The sequence below is a fragment of the Salminus brasiliensis genome, chromosome 4, assembly GCF_030463535.1.
Source record: "Salminus brasiliensis chromosome 4, fSalBra1.hap2, whole genome shotgun sequence".
Taxonomy (NCBI): Eukaryota; Metazoa; Chordata; class Actinopteri; order Characiformes; family Bryconidae; genus Salminus; species Salminus brasiliensis.
This window is the reverse complement of record NC_132881.1, coordinates 2,383,287-2,399,578: the sequence shown is the minus strand read 5'-3', so window position 1 is coordinate 2,399,578 and position 16,292 is coordinate 2,383,287. Positions and strand designations below refer to the sequence as shown.

At 41.4% G+C, this 16,292-nt stretch overlaps 1 protein-coding gene across 2 annotated transcripts in view; it reads right to left on the bottom strand.

The window, feature by feature from the left end:
- The window catches only part of jag2a (jagged canonical Notch ligand 2a), a 46,751-nt gene extending 33,480 nt beyond the window's left edge, over positions 1-13,271 (bottom strand). For both annotated transcript variants that reach the window (XM_072677317.1, XM_072677318.1), the window contains exons 1-2: positions 13,099-13,271; positions 11,780-12,073 (exon numbers count right to left, since the gene is read on the bottom strand). In XM_072677317.1, coding sequence (XP_072533418.1) covers positions 11,780-12,073; positions 13,099-13,161 — 357 coding nt within the window. In that variant the 5' untranslated portion in view covers positions 13,162-13,271. The remainder of the gene's footprint in view (positions 1-11,779; positions 12,074-13,098) is intronic.
- Between the last annotated feature and the right edge of the window lie 3,021 nt (positions 13,272-16,292).

The following is a 16,292-nucleotide window of genomic DNA, read 5'->3' as shown; positions in this document are numbered from 1 at the left end:
GGGAAAGACAGAGGGTGGAGACTTTAAGGGGCGGAGCCTGGCAGGGGATACCAAGACAAAACTGGAACCAAACTGTTGTGAAGTGAAAGATTTACACACACCTATACTGCATACCTTGTTTACGGTAAATCAAACCAAGAGGAAAGAGCTTCCAGCAAAGGAAAATGGTCCAGTTACTCAATTTCTCTAAAACGCTTAGCACTTCAGCCGGCGTGTGGTCTGGAGCTCCGCTGGAGCGGTCATTGAATCAGCACTCGGCTGAAGCAGCGCCTAACCTTTACTGGGATACAAGACACCAGCAACGTGTCTACTGGGGGGGGTTAGTTTTCATTAGTGGGAGAGAAATGAGACACCCTACACATACAGACACGCCAACATATGCTCACAAATACAAGCACATGTGTAAACGCATACACACACACACACGTAAACCAGCTATTCAATGAATAAATTAGCCACCATCCCTGCTGCTTTACATGTGGAACATGTCCACTTTATGCCCCTCTACAACATTAAACACGCAAAAACGAGGGGGGGGTCGTCTATGATCAGCCATCTAGCTAATGTTCCTAAGAAAAGCAAGTCTAAACGTGCTACACAGTCATACACACTCAGAGGAATCCTGCAGCACTCCGTTAACACACTAGGAGTGAACGATATCACCGCATGAAATTGATACCGCTGTAGTTTACCCAATTATGAGGTCCGAATTTATACACTCATGGAAGGAAAGCCGCTGTTGTCCGCTGTTGTGGCCCATCTCAGGTTTGCTCAAGACCACCTAGATGTTATCAATCAGAACTATCAGATCACATTTGTTATTAGTAATCAATGCAGAAACCCAGTTAGTTCCAAAGAGCTCAATAACTTTTCTTGCAACCATATAGTTATGTACACAAGTATGTGGAGCAGTGGTATCGGAGCTATCCACTACGGTCCATTCCAGTAAGTGTAAACGAATGGAATTGTCCATTCACTAGTGAAAACAAATGGGTTGTCATGTTGCTGGTTGTAGCGTCTAGCAAAAGAAATCTTAGCATCTGCTAGAAAACAATAAATCAGTCACTTAAAGACGTTCTTTCATCTAACTTTCAGTCGTGTGCTACTGCTAATGTTGCTGCTCCACTATCTATTCTCCAAATGTTTTAGGCTGAAAGTTGTATGATTGGACACACAGTATGCCGTTAGGTCTTTTTCCCTGCCCTACCCTGCTGTGAACCAGTCCACTCTTCAGACAGCATTTCAACTGCGCCCCAGACAGTGGACGCAATTAGCGGCCTACAGCACTGATGCAACACCGACCGAACCATGAGTCTAGTAACAGAACAGACGGAGATTTCACACAGATGTGCTTATGTGAAATGGGCACGGATACCCACACAACAAGCATGCACGCACATGTTAAAAATGCACACCTTTGCCTTTAGCAAAAATCTCTCATCCACATTCACTTTCACAGAAAGCGAAAATGATCATCAAAGCAAAAAAAAATGAAGTTATGCTTATTACTTATTTACAGAGCGAGAGCGGAAACTCTCTGACTATAAAGATTTTCAAGCAGACATATCTCCAAAACTACAAACTATATTAGAAAGGTAATGTTTACAGGTACAGTAATTCATTTTGGGCCACTTCTATTGGTCAGTGTTTCCTGGTGTTTCAGGGTGCTCTCGTGGCTCTGTTACCCTCTGGCTCTCTCCTTTTAATTAGGCTGTTATAGTCAGACCTGCCAGATTCATCAGCCACACTCTGTTCTCCATAAATCCAATCAGATCTCTTTACCTTCTTAGAGTTAATGACTGCCCACATATCCGGCCCGACCTGTTGGAAGACAGCCACCCACCAGACTGACCACCAAGCTCCCCTGTCACCCGTGTCAGATTAGATGCCTACCCTCCTGCCACTGCTCTCTGCCTTATGACTAATGTTAACATTTACATGGACATGAAACTAACTGCCACTGTTATTATTTCCCTATTACCACCATTAACCATCATTAATCTCATTACTCTCACCATCTCTACTATGATTATAGTAGGTATTATATTACAGAACATGGTCTTGGTTCTGTGACATTTATTGATAATTTATAAATAGTTCATATATTTATAATCAGAGAAGGATGGGTCCTCCTTGTGTGTCTTGTTCTTTGGCTGCTCATTGGGGGTTTGACTAGGAGGTTCTGATACGATAATAATAACAACGATAACTAAAGAAGAATATAGTGCCTTTTCTTCACAGGGTCACTTCTTCACTTTAATATCAGGCTTTCACACTCACATTCTTTATTTCTCAGCCAAGTTTGAGACCAAATACGCTTCCACTGAGTACAAAAACGGATCACAAGAATAGCTTTGCTCCCAACTCCCAACAAAATCTGCTTAATCACTACTTTTCTTAAACATCAGATGTTTGTACACCGCTATTTGTTCCAGTTGTGGCTGTGCAGAGCAGAGAGCTCAACTTTTGAGGCCAGAGAGAAAAAACACGAGAGCCAAATCTCATCTACCATTCAAACCAAGAGAGGCGCGAGGGGGAAAGGGAACAGGAAAAGGTTCAAAATAACCTCAGGAATTACTGGAAAGAGAAGAGTCAGGAGAGGCTGTTTTTATCTTTGAGAAGTCTTTGTTTGTCTAATTCATGTTTACATGACAGAGGGCTGCGGTACCTACGTATACCTAAGTGCTCATTCCAATTGTGCCCTGCAACATCTGATTCATTCAAGTTTCCTCAATAGTGAAAACTAACTTTTGCAGAGGTGCTTAATATCAGAACTGCCTGATTGGCAGATTAAAAAAAAAAAGCTTCATCAGAGAGATGTTTAGATTCGGTCAAATATTAGAAGCTGATATTTAAAGATCTATATTATTAAAGCCAATTAGAGCAGGATGTGTCTGCGGCACTGATCTACCACACTAAAATACCTGCATTTTATTGATTTTCCAGTAAAGCCACATTTCTCTGTAATAACGATCAACATGGATTTATTTCCAATTACTACATTTTTTATGTTAAAGTATTGGCATTCAATATAGATATTTGCTCACAACAGCTACAAAGGTGCATCCTCAACTATACCTGTGCCTTATTTGGGCAAATATGAACTCCTATTCCTACATAACAAATCATTATATAGAGTGTGGATCTTTGAATACTCTACACTCTATTAAGTTAAGCACCTTTATTGTCTTTATACTTATTCAGTACAACACAACTATTCCAGCTTACAGAGAGTGTTTTATGTGCACTGACCTAAAATCAAACAGTGGCAGATTAGTGGACCTGAGTATCGAACCAACAACCCTGTGAACAATAGCTCAGCCCTCTAATTCCTAAGCCAACACTGCCTCATAGGTGGTAGGTTTATCTAAGGTTAAGAGGAGCCCAATAGTGGCAGTCTAGTAGACCAGGGTTGAACCAATAACCCTGTGATCAATTACCAATTACCAAACTTCTTGGCTTTGGTTTGTAAGTCTAAAAAAAGAAAAACAACTAATTGCTACGTGGCACCGGCCATCACTAAATAGCACTGCATTAGAAGCAAGAACCTTTGACATCCATAGCCACATACTGCAATAACACTGCACAAAAATACTAAACGTATTTAACATAAGTTAACATATTCAACATCTAAAATACTAAGCTGAAGCGTCCTCTTTTAGTTCCAGTCCTTTTGCCAAGGCAGGCAGCCTAGTTCTAGTCCACTTTCCGGTAATTAACAGTGAACACACAGTACATACCTGCGCTGCGAACACACAAGTGCTCGATTTGAGTTACAGGGTATGTGATCTGACTTTTCTTCTCAACAATGGCTTTAGTATCTACAGCTATTCCAAACATGCATGCATTAAAACTCCGTAAGCCACAAAGAACTCTGCTCTGTCTATTTAAGAGCCATTTTTTCCACAGGCTCTTAATTGGCACAACTGGCTAAGACGGTTGTGCCCCGTCACAGAGACCCCAGAATGAATCTCAGCAATGCCGCAGCCATACATGACCCAGAGTCCAAGAGACCACAACTGGCAAGGGCGCATTAATTTCTCTCAGCCTGTTCATACAGAGCAATGACAGGCCACGTATTTGGGACAAACTATGTGAGGCCTCCTGAGTGACCATCTCAGATTTGCTTAATAAACTCCCTTCAGGAATTGTCATTGTGTCTGGCAGACAGCATGTAAAAAAGAGTGGCCTCAATTGTTGTCCTAAATCAAGTGCAAGATGCAAACTTGCAATGCCTAGAAGTATTTGTTCCTAGGTTTGTTCAGCAAAATGTATCTTTGGGTGTCCAGTCCCTTTTAGTCCCTGAAAATATCATGAATCAAACTCTGAATCAATGGTTTAAAATATCATATATTCAGACAAAGACTATTCAGGCCAACATATTTTCTGTATCTCAGAATTAATTACAAAGAAGTAAAGAAAACTGTCTAAGATCTACTCAACAATATAATTACATCTTGATAGTATGAAGCAGTAAGGATCCTCTTCTTTAAACCCGGTGATTTGCGATGGATTTAGCTATACAGAACTGAGAGGTCAGCCTTGTCTTCAAAAACATTAGCACTATATGGCTTATTTGAGTTGAGGAGGAAGAACGTGTCGTGCCTCCCACCCCAGATTGGTAGCTATCAATCCTCAGGGGACACTTAGTCAGTGGTGAGGAATTGGCAAGTAACACCGGGTAGGGAACTGGGTAAACAGTAATAAAAGAAAAACAATGAGAGGCATTTTCCCTTTGTTGCTCCAGAGCTTCTTAGAGCGCCACTGCAGAGATCAATGTGATGTCATCACACCATAAATTCTACATGCTCATAAGTCTTTTTTTTGTTTTTGGTCTCTGCAGCATTTCTGTCTTCTAGGAAGATCATGGTAACAGAGTCACCATGCAGTACAATTAAGTACAACCAGGAGAAAAAGACATAAATCGAACAGCAATAAGATTACAACCCCCTGCCGAATATTGAGTATTGTGCCACAACAGCTCTGACCTATAAAAGTGTCCTGTGGTATCCGGCACCAAGACTAACGTTAGCAGCAGATCTTTTAAGTCCTGTAAGTTGGGAAGTGGGACCTCCATGAGCATCAGTAAGCTTTGGGTGCACATGACCCCGTTGCCGGTTCACCAGCTGTTCTTCCTTGGAACACTTTTGGTAGGTACTGACCACTAAACACCAGGAACACCCAACAAGACCTGCCAGATGTTTTGGAAAATGTTCTGACCCAGTCGTCTAGAACATCACAGTTGGTTCTTATCAAAGTTGCTCAGATCCTTACGCTTGACTATTTTTCCTGCTTATCAGGCCAGTCCCAGCCGGTCCATTATCTTTAGCTTCGCCACACATGTTGCACACCTGTGAGTGCTTTGAGGGCATCAAATGGTTGTGGGGAATGTTCATATTCCTAAAACCATGCACTCAAGAAGCATTTTCACTGTAGCACAGAATATTCCAACACTATTAAGACAGTCATTAGATATAATGATACAATATGAAAAGTCAAATCTATCAAACCTTCACAACCATTCTTAAGTCTCCTACATCTTCTGTAGCTGTGGTCTCATTTTAGGGATTGCAAATGTAACTGTAGGTTCAGTTCAGTGTGTCAGTACATTCGCTTTATGTCAAAGAAGTAAAAAAGTCATAAAAGAACTATACTGGCCATAAAAGGGCTAGTGCTTTATATACAATCTAAGGGTGGGATTCTACCATATCAAAGATCTTGCATCAACAAGACGTCACACACAGCATGCTTCTCCATTTCCATAAACACCGTTTTCCTAAACGGTGCCCCTCTTCCTCAGGCGCACCCACATTGGCGAGACACAATAGACAATGGCAGCCCTGGTAGATTTCTTTTTAATTCGCTTGATGTAATGACGTAGAAATATTGCCGTCATGTGTGAAACAAAGTCATCATGTTGTGTGGTCTGTCTGCAAGCTCTCAAGACAAATTCTCAAGGTTCTGGTGCTTCTGTTCCAGCAAAAATGGGTTTATTGACATTTTGATTGACACCACCAGAGAAGTTTCTCAAAGATCATATCAGTCTACCTCTCTCAACAATAATGTGCACTTTTTAATAGAATATTGATGTGTTGGGCAGATTCTATGAGTCTGAAGCATGTGTAGTATATGGTCAAATATCAGGACAATACTTTAATCATTCTATATAGAAGAATAAATTATTACAAACATAGAAAATTCAAAGAACCATTTGAGTATTTAAATAAATCTGTGCGTGATTAAATGGCTTTACCCAGCACTGAAATGGATTCTGCTATTGTAACAAAGCCCTTTTCTTTCTGTTAAGATTGAATGCTTCACATGTGGCAGACAGAGACTAGGTTAAAAAACAACAGTTGGTGTAGATAGTACCACCATCCATCTTGTGGCAGACTGGGGGTTTAATCCTCAGGCCAGAAGATCTTAAACTCTGAAAATCCTAACATTTTTCATCAAGTCGGTATAAGGAGCATGGCTACTCAGTCCTCAAAACAGCTTCAGTACTTTGAGTTCAGTACACTATTACTAATGTCCTGATCTTCACGCAATGAGAAACTGGTGCGTTCTGCAGTCCAGTTCCTTGACTGTCCAAATATGGTGCAGTCTAGTCGATATTTTTTTGATAGCAATGATGTTTGCAACTAATTAACTGGGATTCTGGGGTCATCTCGGTTTATGTGGGCTTATGTGTGTTCAGTGTGTAACATGGTGCTGTAGAACCAAAAATATGAGGACAACATGATGAGGTCCATCTTATCCTGTAAAAAGCCTCATGTTCCCTGGCTGACCATGCACTCCATACCACTTAGAAGCTCCACCATATTTTATAGTTACAGTGGGTGGAGAACATCTTTTTCGCATCTGTGCACCGGTCTTTGAAACAAGAGGTTTCTGGACAGCAGCCCTGCTGTAAATTTCAGTTTTCTGAAGCGCATTAACATTCAGTTTTTGTTCAGACCAGTTCACAGGTGCTGATTCAATTCTGTGGAAATTTCAGAGAACCTAGCATTATGTTGTGTGGTGTTTAGCAACTCATCTTTAAACGTCTATAGATCCCTTAGAGCCAGGCAATATGACAATATATTATGATAAATTATTCAGATTACTCATATTTCCTAAGTATATCAGAGGTGCATTTGATTCAGACCAATCACAGAGAGCCTGCAAAGGTGCACGTATTTGTCACTGTACACTGTACAGCGAAATGTGTCCTCTGCATTTAACCCATCTGGTAGTGAACACACACTCACACACACACATGTGTTAGGGGCAGTGAGTACATACACACACCCAGAGTGGTGGGCAGACAACTCCAGCGCCCGGGGAGCAGAGAGGGTAAAGGGCCTTGCTCAAGGGCCCAACAGTGGCAGCTTGCCAAGCCCGGGAATCGAACCCACAACCCTGTTATCGAAATCCCGGCGCTCTAACCGCTGAGCCACCACTGCCCAACAACCAGTACATAGTAACTCCATAAATAATGGAGTAAGTAGCTGATTTTGCTGCCAGCCAGTATTTTATAATTTTACATCAAATGCTGTAATGTTGTATTTGGACATACCTTCCTGCCTTAAGTGTGACTACTGTTCTTCTCTCCTGTGTTGTCTGTGCATGTTTGGCCTATGTTGTCATGACTTTTGCACACAAAAAAAGTGCCCACTTCTGGACTGGGTTTGTTCAACTGGTGTGATTGCTCCACTCCGTGCCCGAGCGCTGGTTCAACTGCATGGTACACATCTCGTGTGATCGCTAACCGTGCCAGAGCAGGGAACTCCAATGTGACGTCATTGATGCTGCCTATGTATAAAAAACGTCTTATACGAGAAGCACGATTAGGAGAGCATCGCTGTGTTTAATAATGAGACGAGAGCACCATGCATCAGCAAAAGTCACTCCAAACAAGCACCAGAGCAAACTAAATGTGTAAAATTAGAATTCTGTTGTCAGACCTCACACTGCAATTTGGCCTTTATTCTAACATGACTGGCCAGTGTACCTGTGATTTAGTCGCTTTATATTTTTATAGGATTTTTCTGTGTAATTTCTGTACAATTATGTGTATTTAGTAACCCTTTTCCAAATCAATCGACCCGGAGTCACCATCAGAGCCATGTGGTTTATATAACACACTGATTAATGAGTTGTAAGAGTGTTATATCAGCTTCTGTCCTATTACTGGTAGGCAGGGAGAGAAAGAAAGAAATAAAAAAGAAGGCTTACATGCAATCTTCTGCGTGCTGAGTCATGAAACATTACTGCATGTGTTCACTGCCTGCCAGAAAACCCGAGCTGAGGACATTCCAATCATCAATCATCAATCATTCTTACCATGAAAAGCAAAAAGTCATCAACACACCTGAAACAAGCTTTTGGCCTTGACCAGCTAAGCCTATAATCACCATTGGTGGACTAAATCCAGCACGCTCATACAGCGTGAGTCACTTTTTCCTGAGAAACACACCAACAGACAGACGTCCATTAATGAAAAACTCTGTCAGTTTCCTTGTTTCAACAAAAGGAATGTCTCTAATCTTACAATCTGTCCTGGTTATTCGATCACAATGCATCAATCTGAAATGCGATCACACAGGCAACTCCCTCGCCCCCCCGTCTCCCTCTCTTTCTTTCTTTCTTTCTTTCTTTCTCTCTCTCCTTGTCCCATATCTCATATCGCTCTCTGAGCATGCCAGGTCTAGTCTCACTCTCTTATGTAAACCATGACTGTCGTCCTGCTTACACTGCAAAACGCACCTCCGCTTTCAACACTGTACCATCACAGATATGTGTGGAGCTTCCACGCTGACATAAGCTGCTCATGCATGGCTTGTATATTTATGGTGCTTTGAAAAAACGTTGCAAGCTTGATTGGCACCACAAAATCTGTATTCAGCTTCTGTATTCGGTCTCTGACGTGCTGAAATATTGGTAAACAATTCTATACCTTATACTTAAGGTACTTATAATAAATTATCTGAGTAGAGTTATGCTATATAATCATACAATCAGCTTAAACAGCTTCAGAGACATTTGAGTTTAGATATGAAGGGTTCTGTACTGACATTAAAAGAAATGAAATTATCAAAAATAAGTCTTTATTAAAGGCAGATCGAGCACCATGCTGGTTCTTTGAGCGAAACAATAGCAGAACCATTTTGGGTTCCATAAAAACATGTTTGTAATAGTAAAGTAAAGAATATTTTGCTTCTACACACTCACACATCTCTACTACAAACATGGTTCTTCGACCCTTTTTAAGGACACACGTTTTTAAGAGTGTTTCTAGGTGAAAACTCTAACTGTGCTATTGTAACAACCCTGCTCTTAACAGCTGCTGCGGACATCAAATGAAACACCTTATACTAAACTAAGATAACACCATCCTCCTCATGCTAAGCTAATGCCTGGAACACATACTGCAGTCCTGTCGGCACACCACACTGCAACCCACCAGCACTGAAGTCACCATGGGCATTAAAAGTGATTAATCTCTATCTAATCTACTAGTATGACCTCAAAGATTACAAATGCTAAATTCTACAACATACTGTAGAGTGTTTAAATTGCATGTTTGTATGATACAGTGAATTACAGAGTGTAGAGAATAGAGAATAGGAAAAGGCTGGTATTTAGCTTGTTGTTAGCTGTGTGTTTTCCTGCAGGGTACTAGAGTAAAAGAAATAGGGTACAGGGGGAAGTAGTGTGACACTGTGCCATCTCTAACAGGTTGTTAACAGCTATTAAGACTGAAAACTGAACTGAGAATCATCACTGGATTCATATCTTTTGCAATGCAATCTTTTTTAAGATCTGCAAATATAAGTGTAACTAAAACTCACAAACAGCCACGAGTCACCTTAAAGGCCACAGCGTAAATGACTGTAAGCTGCTAGCTGCTACATTAGGGACATTCATTATTGTACTTTAAAAGCTGCTTCTTAAATGTTTCCTCTTTTAGTCATTGTGTTTAAGACTCTGTCGCCCCCTCTGGTTTAAAAGCAAACTGCACTAGACGCACCGAGTACTGAACTGTAACTATCAGTTTTAAATGAAACTCTTGTTTCATGTTTATTATAGAGTACAGTTTAAGAACACAGTGTAAAAGATAAATGTTTAGTGTTTGGTCTAAAAACCTGTTGCTTAGTGTATGCTGTAAAAATATAGTGTAAGAATATGGGACATAGATAGTATATAATGCATAGTGTAGAGTGTAAGGAAAAAGCATGTAGTGTACAGTCTAATAACACAGCTTGGTATATAATGCTAGTATATATAGGGAATACTGTAAGAATGTAATGCACAGTGTATAGTATAAGCTTTAAGTGCACAATGTATAGTGTATGAATTTGGGGCAGAGTGCATAATATAAGAACACAGTGTGCAGCATATAGTATTAGCATATACTGCACAATGTAAAGTATTAGCATATAATGCACAATGTGTAGTCCACAGTGTATGAATATAATGAACAGTGTATAGTGCAAAATGTTATCTACAGTGTACAGCGTGACGGTTTTGTGCATAGTGTAAGAGTTTGTTGCAGTGTGTATAGGGTAGGAATTTGGTACAGAGTGTACAGCCTAAGAATTTGGTGCAGACTGTATAGCGTAAGGGTTTGGTGCAAAGTGTATAGCGTAAGGGTTTGGTGTAGAGGGTATAGCGTAAGGGTTTGGTGCAGTGTGTATAGTGTAAGGGTTTGGTGTAGAGTGTATAGTGTAAAAGTGTGTATAGTGTAAGAATTTGGTGCAGAGTGTATAGCGTAAACGTGTGTATAGTGTAAGAATTTGGTGCAGAGTGTATAGCGTAAACGTGTGTATAGTGTAAGAATTTGGTGCAGAGTGTATAGCGTAAACGTGTGTATAGTGTAAGAATTTGGTGCAGAGTGTATAGCATAAAAGTGTGTATAGTGTAAGAATTTGGTGCAGAGTGTATAGTGTAAAAGTGTGTATAGTGTATGAATTTGGTGCAGAGTGTATAGCGTAAAAGTGTGTATAGTGTAAGAATTTGGTGCAGAGTGTATAGTATAAAAGTGTGTATAGTGTAAGAATTTGGTGCAGAGTGTATAGCGTAAACGTGTGTATAGTGTATGAATTTGGTGCAGAGTGTATAGAGTAAACGTGTGTATAGTGTAAGAATTTGGTGCAGAGTGTATAGTGTAAAAGTGTGTATAGTGTAAGAATTTGGTACAGAGTGTATAGCGTAAAAGTGTGTATAGTGTAAGAATTTGGTACAGAGTGTATAGTGTAAAAGTGTGTATAGTGTAAGAATTTGGTGCAGAGTGTATAGTGTAAAAGTGTGTATAGTGTAAGAATTTGGTGCAGAGTGTATAGCGTAAAAGTGTGTATAGTGTAAGAATTTGGTGCAGAGTGTATAGCGTAAACGTGTGTATAGTGTAAGAATTTGGTGCAGAGTGTATAGCGTAAAAGTGTGTATAGTGTATGAATTTGGTGCAGAGTGTAAACATACATTGCACTGTGCATGATATAGAGCATAATGTATTGTATTAGAATGTGCTGTATAATCTCAAAATCTACAGCATAATGTATAAGAATAACACTAATTACATTCTGTAAGAACGTAGACTATAATAGTGTATAATCCAAAAATACAGTGCAGAACATACAGCCTAAGAATAGTGTATAATAAGAACACAGTGTATTTTTATCAAAAAAATACATATATATATATATATATATATATACACACACACACACACACACACACACACACACACAGTGGGCACAGTGCCCGAACTGAGACATGGTCTCCTCTCATCAGTACTCACCGGCCAGGCGAAATCAAACGGGATGAGCACGGTTCCGGTTCCGGTCTCGCTGTGTTTATCCCGGTTGTTGTCCAGTTGAAAGGAGTTGCCCCCGAGCACGCCGCTGCCCCCGTTGCCGTAGATGCAGGGGCCCCCAAGGCTCACCTCCACCTGATACTCCTTGACGCACGCGCGGAAATACGTGCGGCACGCGCACACGCCCTCTCCTCCGCAGCAGCGGCCGCTCGCGAGCCGCCCGTCGCTGTTCTCCACGCGCGCCAAGCGGAGCTCAAGATAGCCGGATGACCGGCACACCTGCCAGGAAAACAAAACGACAAAATCAACAACAGCAGCCCCCTTAGAGAGAGGTGAAGTGGGGATGGAGGCGCGTGCAGGTATCGGGGGAATACGCCGTCACTCATCTGGGGTGAGAGCGATGCACGAGCTGCCTGAGACCCGCCACCGGGGCAAGAGCGCGCCTACCTCACACTAATGCTAATAGAGGGATGTGCACGTTAGCGCAGGGCTGTAGAGCGGCTGTGCAAGCCAGACTTTGCAGAGCTGTTGCAGGAGGGTGGATTGCATCGACGTTAAAGCCAATAATATTAGATTAGACAGCTAATCCTTTATTACAAATCTTACTTTATTGTCACTGCTCGGTGCAAACACAAGGCAACGAAATAGAGCTTAGCTAGCATCTGCTTGAAGTGCAAAAACAATGATTATGAATATATTAGCTAATTAGGTTAGCCAGGTTACTAATTAAGCATCTAAAACTCATGCACACTTGAGAATGCATGCTGATACTAACGCACAGACTCTTATTATAGCTACCTCATGCACATGGGCTCATGCACAGGTAATATTAAGCATTTAAGCATGGCATAACGCACGAGACAGGCGGATACACTGCAGATTTCGACACTATCTAGTTAGAACTGTGCAACACGGGCTTGCAATGATGCACGATCTTTATAATATAGCTAGTTAGCTAGCTGACATGTAATAAATAAAGTGCATTTAAGCTGCAGTGTGCAACACCAACGTTTCAGTGAAAGACTTTTAAAGACTTGCACATTTTAAGGGCTGGTAATGCGCTAACCCGGCGCGCGTGCACCTTTTAACCCCGAGCAACTTTTAAAGATCACATGGTTTGAGGGAGACGAGGTAAATTTCATTAAGGGTGGAATTTGAGAAAAATAAAATTCAATAAATTGGTAAAAATGAGCTGGGTGAAATTAAAAAAGCTACTAAAAGTGAGTAAAAACACGAATTTTCGCGTTTACGAACAACTTTTGTGAAGGAAAGGCGCACAAATGTTAGCAAACTTAGCCGCTCACCTCAGTCCAAAATGACAAAATCAGGCAAGCTATTGAGAAGCAGCTGCCCAGGTAGCTCCTCATGACTCCGGTCAGGTTAAGGGAGCTTCACGGGGAATAAAACACGGTTATCCATCATAAAATCCCCAATTTATTCCCGTTATCCTCATGCAGCTCCGTCCCCACTCATCCACTCCCCCTCCGTCTGCTTTCTGAGGAGCACAAGTTCAGCGGCTCCCTGCAACCGCCGAAAGTAGGCGAGGGCGTGGCCTAGGCCACACAACCTGCGCTCCCATTGGTCGGCACTCCACGGTGGGCGGTGACGGGTCCATATGGATACCGCCCCCTTGATTCCCGCGCTGGATTTTCCTCAGTAGTAGACAGAAGGCAGGTCAGATCCCGACCAGAGCCGCGTACAGTAACGTTAGTTAAATAGTCAAATATACATTTTATTTATATTTTAGGAGGAAATAATGACCCCAAATGACTCAAAGATACCTCAGAAATAAGTAAATAAAAAAAATTACACTCAAGCTTCTACAGAACTGCAGCAGAAAGCGTTCAGTTCAGCTGAGAGGGCTAGATCGCTAACGTAGGCTGCGTCTCAAATCAGTCCCTACTTTTAGGGAAAGTCGGAAAATCTTCAAATAAAATAAGTCTTCAAATAACAGCCCCTAGCGCATTATGTGTGTAGAGAAAAGCTAGGCGTGTTAAACTACAGGTTGTGCGACTCTCTGTTTCACGTTTGGTGCACTACTTTGGGGGCGAAGCCGTAGTTGAAAACCTGGCGCACTAGGTAGCTTGCTAGGGAGCATCGAGCCATTTGAGACGCAGCCATATTGAAGTTCAGCGCAGTTAATAGTTAGCTAGCTAGTAAAAGTGAAAAAGTGTCTAATTTGTGAATCTAAACGACAGTTAGGCAAACAATACGTTAAAAATTACCAAAATATTAGCAAAAATTAGCTACCAAAAGTTAGCTAGTGCTAGCTAGTTTAGCCTACCTCCACCACGGAGAACCTTCTGGACTGATGCTGCCGTTGGAAAACCGTTAGTGCTGGCTGCGCGCGAGGACTGATGAAATTAGGCTAAATAATTAAATAAGTACATAAATATTTAAAAATATTATTAAACATTTACGTTTATATAAAAACAATATATAAAAACAATTATTTGATTTTATTTAATTCAACCTAATCGGCTCGACGGACACTTCGGCTCAATCTCAAATGAATCTCTACTCCCTACATAGATCACCTCAAACGTCATTAAACTAGGGTTCCCACACCCAAATGGTCCACTAAAGTGTCCTACTAAATAGTGATCACTATAGCTGAATATTACCGGAGTTCTTCTAGACATATAATGCGCTTTGTAAAGTGTAAAAACAGACTCACATAACGCACTACATAGGTGGCAGGGGGCGATTTGAGACCGAGCCCTGAATGACTGGGGTTTAGCGGCGTATGGGTGGGGAAAAGAGCCAGCAGTGAAATAGGCAGCTAGATAACGTAGTTTAGCATTTAAGACTCACATTAAAGATCTGTTCACAGTGTAATAATTGGCTGTAGTGAAAAAAATCTGCAGTTATAAGAAGTCATATTACACATAACGTTATTTAAATGTAATAGACGTTTCACTGGATATATGGTGTGATGACTGATAAAACTACAATGCCAGCTGTTTAGTTGTATTTTTTGTTTCCCATATTTTCCCCATGTAGGAACAGCCATAAATGAGAAGTCTAACAGGGCAGATTTTGGGAGGGACGTCTATCTGTTTGCGCCCTCTACTGATGCTCCTTAATCTGAAGACTTTGCAGAGCAGAGCCGCTGCACGTCCTTCCTCCAGACGAAGGTGCAGTGATGCCGAATGATGCTGGAAAGGAGATTTTGTAAGCATCTGCCAGCATGTATTAGAAAAAACGCGTGACCTTAGAACATTTAAGCTGTCTAGCTTGACAACTTTCAAGAACATGAAAGGGGAAGCTCAATGGGTTTCCCTCAAAGGGAATGGTGGTGGGATGAAAGAAAGGAGATTGGGAAAGTGTTATCAGGACGAAGTGCCGTTATGCAAGACGTTATGCACTTATGCTTTTGCTCAACAGTTTCATCTTTTCAGCATGTTTGCAAGCTACGGCCTGAAAATTCAGTTGATGTCTAGATGACTGAGGGGTGAAGAAAGGAAGGATGAAAGAGTGGAGAAAAACAAATGGGTGTAGCGTTACGTTAGGTAAGCATCACTACGTATACCAGCTTTGGTGATTTCAGCTTAGAAACTGTGGAAACAAGAAGGCACTGCGCTTTGTTTACGTCTTAACCATTTAATGATGTCGAAATTTTGAAGAATTGGTGGAATTCCTCTTTAAGAATACCTCAGTTTGTAATTCCTACATGTATTAAGATCCACTGTCATTCAAACCACCAATCAGAACACTGTATTATGCACTTAATTAATATTTACACAGCAATACATGAAAAGGTGTGCTGTACTGTGAGATACTGGCACTGGAGTTACGCTGAAGGCCAAGTAGATAAGCACACCAATGCCAATATCTCAAAGGACATCATGACCTTGAGGGTATTCTTGCAATTTTACACCACTGTTTTAAACATTGTTCATATTTTCAGACAATAAACAAACAAGCAAGCAAAAAAACAACAACAACAAACAGCTGGGAGCACTGCTGTAGTTAAACTGAGGAAGGGTCATACAGCTCTCTGGTTTCCACCTCTACTGGTTTATCCATGGTTTGATTAAACATGGCTGTTTAACCATGCCGTTTTTGGTAGAACATCAGCTTCCTCTGGAAACAGAGCTCTGCAGACGCTGACTGGCCTGGAGAACGTGGAGACGCTGCGGCTGCCACTCATTAACTGGAGAGTTAAACTACAGGTATTTTTATGGGCTGGTGGTTGTTACTAGGGTACGCGTGAATATTATCAGGACACAAGTCGGAACTCACGGTGGTACAGTGCTCTACTGAAATTTTTAACGAGGCACCACTAAAGGACTCTCTTTACACATGCTTTTCTGGACAAGCCGAGAGAGCCAGAAGCAGTCTCTGCTTAAGGTGGGGAAACATGTGGGCTGTGGCGGCAGAGTAATACTACAGAATTTGACACTAGCCTGACTCGGGTTACGCAGCGTTACACAGTTCTAACGAGTGTTATCCTGCTTGCTTCACCAGAGTTACATAGCGCAGTTGCTGGGCCGGG